Here is a 6,456-nt window from a genome sequence, read left to right on the forward strand (position 1 = left end):
GAGATATTGGACCCCAAAGCAAAAGACTTAGAGAGAGATGGTCAAAAAAAAAAAGTTTATTTTAAGCAGAGGCACAGTAAACGGCAGTGGAGTCAGGAAGCTTGCTGGCACGGAGACGTCAGGGACAGGAGGCACAAATTCAGGCGAAGAGATCACAGGGACGAGGAGAGCAGCGAGACATACCGGAGGGTTGAACACAAAGGAATGACCTGGCAGGGAAGTGGCATGAGGAACAGGCTTTTATGTCAACAGGTGAAGAGGTGAGTGAAAACAGGTGTGCCTCGTCTGCTGCTGGGAGGAGCCAGCCAACTCCCTGTCACACACCAGCCCTGCAGTGGAAAACAGAGGAGGGAGGAAGAAAACAAAAAAAAAGCACACAACAAAACCAAAACTAAACAGAATCATCACACTTACAACAACATTAATAAGGCTTTATGACCTGATAATACCACATTTACTACAAATAATAAAAAAAAAGGGAAGCTTTGGGTGCAAAGTTACCTAGTTAAATAGCTTCCTGTGTGCAATATGCTAGTTTTGCTTTTATTAAAATAAAATGTATACCTAATGTAATATATGCAATATATAATTATTTGTTAAAATTGGAAATGATTTCAATGACCCACAATAACTACAAAAGTAATTAAAAGTTGGACTGAGGGTCTTCAACGATGCTCTGAAGGGATGGAGAAATATTGTTATAAGCAAATCTAAGAACACAAACACCTGCACGTTCCTACCATTAATCATGAGAATGATTAATGATTATAACTGAGGAATGAGCACAATAAGATATAATTAAAGTTAGAACAACATCGAAATAACCAACCATACAAAAAATTGAACGTAAATATATTTTACCACATTTTGTTTTTAACCACCCAGCCCCCTCTAATAGTTTTTGTACATTCCCGTTTCTTTCACTTTGTTCTTATGATGATTACAAATACATTATTCTGTGGATTCAGCAGCTCTCCTGTCCCAGGGCAGATCTGATGTAATGTCTGTGTTAGCAGGCTGGGTCGGAGCGTTGCTGTGAAGGTCCTGAAGAGCGGAGCTGGTTTCACCCAGGCAGGACAGGATGAACTGGCTCTCCTACGATGCGTCAGTGACTGCTGTTCCTACTGTCTAACATGTCCTACCCTTTCTGTCAAATGCTATTTATCTTACTATTTGTCCAAGCACTTGGCTTTACAATTGTTGTATACCCTTGTCAACTATATCCCTTTCCACCCGACAATACCCTCACCAATGCTAAATTGCAATGTCCAAAATTTGTAATGCCCTTTCATCGTTTTCTTCTTTATGTCTTATCTATTGTCTGCTTTTTTAGTCTTACTTGTAAAGCTCCTTCCCTTCTCTCTTTAATCAGGCAACCGGTCCTACGAGCCGTCGCCCCTCTAGTCAAAGGATCGTTCAGTTGCTCGATGAGTTCAAGCTGGCCGGGGTCAACGGGGTCCGTATCCTTTTTACAGACTGGGCATAAGCCAGATCGGAAGAGTTTTCATGTGCTGGTCAGACTGTCAATATCAACTTTATTTTATATATTGAACACATCTGTGCAATCTCTACCAGAGCATTGTTTTCAGAGACAGACCGTTTAGCATTGTGTCATACACTTAATGCCTAGTGAATAGTCTGCAGACCTGTAAAACGGACCTTAATGTCTGGTGGTCAGACATGTGTCTGGTGCTGGAGCTGTTGGGGCCCGACCTGAGGAGCTGGCAGCTCTGTTTTGGGAATCCTGGACTGGCGCAGTGTTCTGTCAAACAAATACTGACCCAGGTAAAGAAAACCTCAGAAAACTAAGATTAGTATACATTGACACAGGTATTTTCTAAACGTTGCCTCTTCTACAGTATTTCTCATGTACTGTAACCAACATTGTTTAGGAAACCTTAAGAATTAGATATTTTGTAAAACTCTTTCCAAGGATACGATTTTAAGAAATTCAGTGAAATTCAGTACTCACATTTAGACAGAGAAAACTATTTTGCCTTCAATGTCAGAATTGACTTGGATCAATCAGTCAATCAAAATATTTTCTTAATCCCAGGAGAAAATTATGTTTTGTGACAGTTTCACCACCTTGTCAGCCCAAATAGTCAGGAATCCATCTGTGGAAACGTTGGAAACATAAATGTTGCTTATAATGTTGTTGACAGAAACGTTAACCGAGAAGTCCCGAAGCCATTGATTTGGTGCTCTCTACATGCCGTTTGTACTTAGCCTCTTAAGCCCCACGGACCCTTCGGCGGGTCCGAAACCACAACATCTGCAGGCAACGGTGCCTGAGGGCATCTTAAGATTGAATAAACTATGAATGGTTCATGTCCATGTAACGGGAAGAAACTCAGCTCATTAAAAAAACACAAGGCTAACGCTGAGCCTCTGAATGAGCGAAAAAATGCTAACGCCGTTAGCACAGAACTCAAGGTATAACACTCTTATTACTTATCGTAACTGCACATCCAATCCATCAATTAGCATCGTGAGAATACACAGAATCGATGGGTATCTATATCATCACTCCATGATCAGAACTCGTGACATTAGAAACTAAAACAGACATCACAACACGTGGCATTACAGTAGGTAGCAAACACGGCAGTATGTCTTACCTCTGTTGTTGTCTGATCAAAAGTTGTGTTCAATGGCATTTATACGATAAAAACACTACTGAAGGTTAATCCATAGGTTAATCCAATGTGTCTGTGTCACTTTGAAATTATTTCTGATAATCCATGAACAATCAAACCTAGTTTTCAGATTTCAGAAGCGTAAAATTGCTTTAGCTTTGGCAAACTGCGTGCGCATAGCCCCCATGTTCTCAATGGTAACGTTGGTGTGTATGTGGAAATGTCCCTTCAATTATATTGGCTCTAACGGTTCAAAAGAGATGCCAATCATCAAAATTGACCAATGGGTTCCAGAGAAACGGCAACAACGCCCATTTCCACCCAAATCACTCCAGAGGTGGAGTTTATTTTGCTAAACCTCTCTAAAAAGGTCAAATGTCACTTATTTTGCATCAATCTTGATACAGGGTACTTATTATATGTTGTACTTTGGATTCCTAAAGCTTTTAGTCTACTAACCCATCATCCAAGGGTAGTTTTCACAATAAGTACAAAATTATTTTTGGACGGACACTATAATTTATAGTTTTTTACTATGTTCAATCTGAATTTTCTTTAAAATAAAAAAACATCTATATTGATTCTGACTTCTCTACATCCAACTCACAGGTTTATCATTACTTTGAGAAAAAAGATTATTCCTTTTCCCCTTTTTAGAAGGGAAGATATGGTCATTTGTTCTGGGAATGTCATTTTCGAGCCTGAGACCTGAAAAACAGGCTTGGGGCTTAACAGGATAGTAGCTAGACCCATCTTATCAACAATTGCCTCTACTGAAGTAAAGTATATTGATAATGTCAACCTTTTGAGATTTTTTGTGTATACCACTTACGTTTACATTTCAACACACTGTGGGTCTGCACAATTGAAGGCAGAGGATAAATATGTGTTTAGATTACCCAATGTCTCTGTTTTGCTGTTTCTTTCTCTCTAGATTCTGCAGGGCCTGGAACATCTTCACACACAGTGTAAAATCATCCACACAGACATCAAGCCTGAGAACATCCTGCTGTGTATGGAGGAGCAGTCCCACAAAGAACCAACAGGGGAGAGCAGCTCGCCCTCTGTGCTCAATGGGAAAGAGGCCAAGTCCACAGGCACTTTTTTTTTTTATTGCTACAGATGCTGGAGATTGTTTGAGTGAAGTCTTGAAGCTGGACGGATACCAGCTGAGCTGTCTGAGCTGCTATGCAGGGTTCATCACATTTGAGTATAAATCAGATGAACTCTTAGCCTATTTCTGTGCAAATGTCTGGTTTCAAATATATCTTCTGCTCTTTAAACGTATATTGTAAATATTAGTGTGTTGTACTGATGTCTAAAATAACACAGGAAGAAAACAAATTATTCTTCATAACTTAAGATGCAAAATGCATACAATCTCAAATATCAGACATGGAGAAACTGTCTTATTATCAGATATCATTTTTTACTAAGATGCTAATACATTATTTCTTGTTGTTTCTTTCAGAGAAAGGGCAGATTAACTCTGACAGTTTAAAGGACTTTACAGTGAAGATTGCAGACCTAGGAAGCTCCTGCTGGGTGGTCAGTAGTTCAAATCAAATCAAATCAAGTTTTATTTATATAACACATTTTTAAAACGATTTTTGGTCAAGCCAAAGTGCTGTACATACAGTAAAAATACTTTGCAATAAGGACACTTTACAACAAATACAACAGCACAGTTTGTGCAGAATAACAGTATGGGAAAACAACACCCTCTGTCCTTAGACCCTCACATCGTACAAGGAAAAACCAGAGAAAACCCACAGTTTAAAGGGGAACATGGGAGAAACCTCAGGGAGAGCAACAGAGGAGGGATCCCTCTCCCAGGACGGACAGATGTGCAATAGATACCGTGTGTAAATCAAAGAGATAATACATTTTACAGCGTAGGTAGACCAAATGTTTGGAAATTCATGTGTCTATAATAAGAAGATAGTTGCTTGATTAACTTTACATACATCCATTTTAAAGTCTGACACATCAATACCTGGGGGATGCTACATTTGTTTGCTAAGGAAACACCATAACTGCTTGATGTGAAACTAAGATAGGCAAACAACCCTGTGACTGTCATCACATTTTCATATGCACTCAAGTTAATTCTGATTGGTGCACAAATAATGCTCACATATTATCATTGAAAGATTTGCATAGTAAGATTTGCATTGTAGCATTTACTTAATATTAATGATGGCCTTGTTTATTCCAATTAAGCTAGATTTATTTTATTAAGAATAATTTATAGTACATGAGGGTGTACAATATAATTGTGATCTTTATGTCTGTCCCTCTCTTTCTTGGTGAAGTACAAACATTTCTGTGAGGAGATTCAGACCCGTCAGTACCGCTCACTGGAGGTTTTACTGGGATCTGAGTACGGCCCGTCCGCTGACATCTGGAGTGTTGCCTGCATGGTGAGTGAAAAGCACACTGTATGGTGTTTACACTGCGTAAAATACAGTTTGAGATCATTTCATCAAATGGAAATAATGGCGGGAATCATTGTATATGGATTTCTCCTGAAATGTAACAAAACTGTATCTTTGACTACAGTTATAATAAAGTTCTGTGAGTTTCAACAAAGCTTTTACCAAATGTCCCTCCAGTTACTCAAGGTGATTCATTCGTATGTCTTTTCACCACCTTAAATGGCATTCGCTATAGCAATTTGCGCCACAATAAGAATCAAACGAAGGCTTAATGTCTTAAAGATGTGTAATTTAAAAATGCTATCAAATAAATGTTTCACATTCTGAAAAGAAAAAATAATGTGTTATATGAAAAAACAATAAACTTTAATGTTTCGGGGAAACAACAAGTCAAATCTCTTTAAAAAGTAAAATAATAGTGGGCCTAATACCAGGCCTTGAGGAACCCTACAAATGCATTTTACAATTGTAAATGACACTAAACTGTTAACAATTTTCTCAAAGTTATACTTGGTCAGAGGGAGTGTCAGAAATGTTGTTTTAAATAACAACAATAATAATAGTGCAAGCTCAGACTTTATGTATTCTTATGGCCTGCGGGATGAAACTGTCAGTGAGTCTTGGGTTTGTTGTCCTGATGCTGCGGTACCACCTGCAGACAGAACAGTTTGTGGCTGGGGTGATGGGGGTCTTTTATAATCCTGAGGGATTTCTTCCTGAGCCGCTGGGAGTAGAGGTCCTCCATGGATGGCAGCTCCGTCCTGGTGACGTTCTGTGCAGGTTTCACCACCCTCTGTAAAGCTTTACGATTGAGGTCGGTGCAGCTGCCGTACCAGGCTGTGATGCAGCCAGTCAGGATGCTCTCTATGGTGCACCTGTAGAAGGTCAGGGTATCCTGGAGTCCAAGTTGAACCTCCTCAGCCTGCGGAGGAAGAAGAGCCGCTATCGAGCTTTCTTGGTGATGTTAGTGTGAAGAGTCCATGTCAGGTCCTCAGTGATGTGGACATAGAGGCACATGAAGCTGCTGACTTCTTTCCGATAGTTTATTTGTGTATTTATGTAATCATGAACAAATTAGAATCTTTTGAAATGTTGTTGAAATCCGGATGTTACATTTATCCTTTGTCTGCCTGTTCATAAATAAAACCTGTCAAAAGTAATGAATCATGAACTGCCAATATTATTTACCTTTATGGTTAAGTTTATGTATGTCTTTTTTTAACAGAATAGATTTCATAGGCAGTCAGTCCTAAACTGTCTGTAATTGTTTTAACTCAGCAAAAAGACTCTGTCAGGTATCCACCTAGACATTCGGGAAGGAGAAGTGAGAGCTGTCAAGGTGTCGACTTGGCCTCCAAATTCCCCAGATCTCAATCCAA

General features: G+C 39.3%; 1 protein-coding gene across 1 annotated transcript; it reads left to right on the plus strand.

Moving 5' to 3' along the window:
• Positions 1–1,007: 1,007 nt before the first annotated feature.
• LOC104943631 (SRSF protein kinase 3-like) lies at positions 1,008–5,080 on the plus strand (the record flags this gene model as incomplete). Its single annotated transcript, XM_010769084.1, has 6 exons — positions 1,008–1,104; positions 1,373–1,460; positions 1,679–1,785; positions 3,574–3,736; positions 4,111–4,187; positions 4,955–5,080. Coding segments are annotated over exons 3-6 (471 nt in total), but the record flags the coding sequence as incomplete, so codon positions are not given.
• Between the last annotated feature and the right edge of the window lie 1,376 nt (positions 5,081–6,456).

The sequence above is a fragment of the Notothenia coriiceps genome, unplaced genomic scaffold (genome assembly GCF_000735185.1).
Source record: "Notothenia coriiceps isolate Sejong01 unplaced genomic scaffold, NC01 NC01_scaffold00006388, whole genome shotgun sequence".
Lineage (NCBI taxonomy): Eukaryota > Metazoa > Chordata > Actinopteri > Perciformes > Nototheniidae > Notothenia > Notothenia coriiceps.